The sequence below is a fragment of the Camelina sativa genome, chromosome 12 (genome assembly GCF_000633955.1).
Source record: "Camelina sativa cultivar DH55 chromosome 12, Cs, whole genome shotgun sequence".
Taxonomy (NCBI): Eukaryota; Viridiplantae; Streptophyta; class Magnoliopsida; order Brassicales; family Brassicaceae; genus Camelina; species Camelina sativa.
This window is the reverse complement of record NC_025696.1, coordinates 10131742-10132959: the sequence shown is the minus strand read 5'-3', so window position 1 is coordinate 10132959 and position 1218 is coordinate 10131742. Positions and strand designations below refer to the sequence as shown.

The 1218-nt window shown below is 27.6% G+C and overlaps 1 protein-coding gene across 1 annotated transcript; it reads left to right on the top strand.

Annotated features, from left to right (window-relative positions):
* Positions 546 to 953, top strand: LOC104731162. Its single transcript, XM_010450449.1, has one exon. It carries the CDS (start codon positions 552 to 554, stop codon positions 951 to 953), a length of 402 nt encoding a protein of 133 aa, XP_010448751.1. The 5' UTR covers positions 546 to 551.

Genomic DNA, 1218 nt, shown 5'->3' with positions numbered 1-1218 from the left:
CATTATGTGAATTATTTATTTTAAAATATAGGAAAAATAGGATTAATATAATATATAATGATATTATTTAATAAAGTAAACATAGATAACAATGTATATGAGATTTTTTTTAAATGACTCATGTCAGAAAGAGTCAAAGACAAATGGCACATGTGAGTATGGATGAACCTTATTTTATTATACTCCCTCCCTTTTTTAGATGACTTTTAGACTAATGCACGCTAATAAAGAAATTATTGAATTTTTTTTTATTGTTACACAAAAACATAATTTAATATACCAATTCAACCAGTAAAAAAAAAATCTGCATAATATTAATAGTTAAAACAAATCCAATTAATTTTGCATAGATTTGTGAGAAATACATATATTTTAGAAGAAAAAATATAAATTAAAATAAAATCATATTAGATAAAATGAAGGGAATATAAGATAAGATCTTTGAAAATCTTAGTCATTCTTTCGTGAGATGTACGTATAAAAAGATGGGATGCTAAAACCTAAAGTTCATATTTTGTAAACATTCATAATTGTTATTTAAATTATTCATAATGTGTGGCTCATACGCATTTAACATACTGTTTAGTATCACATTCATGGTTATTCTCTTTGGTTGTCTATGTGAGGCGAGAGTAAATGTTACTATCATCAATGATATTGGTCCAAATGTTCAATTGGGACTACACTGCAAATCGAAGAACAAAGATCTCGATTCACAATCATTACCCCCGTATAAACCCTGGGGATTTATAACAGCTATTAACTTTTGGGGCACAACGAGTTTTTTTTGTCACTTTGAATGGGGAAGTGAATCGAAATGGTTTGAAATTTTTGTAACTAGCAGAGATTATTATTTATGTAAACATCATCCGTGTTTTTGGAGTATAAGACCTGATGGTCCATGTAGATTAACAGGTAAAGAAAAATGTTATCCTTGGAATGCTAATATTTGAACACCATTGTAACAAGATTTCACAATTATAAGCTAAAGAATAAAAATATATTATTTTCGTTTTTCCGTTTGTTTTAGCCCTACATGATATAAAAATTTAAACCTTAAGAGACATAACATAACATGACATAGATTTACAAATTATACGAGAGATGAAAACCGGTTAGTTTAAGAACAAGAATTTCATTTAGACCAAGTTGGTTTAAGAACGGGGTTTTGATGTAGATCTATGTCTCGATTTTGAAAGGTAATTTAGTATGGATCTG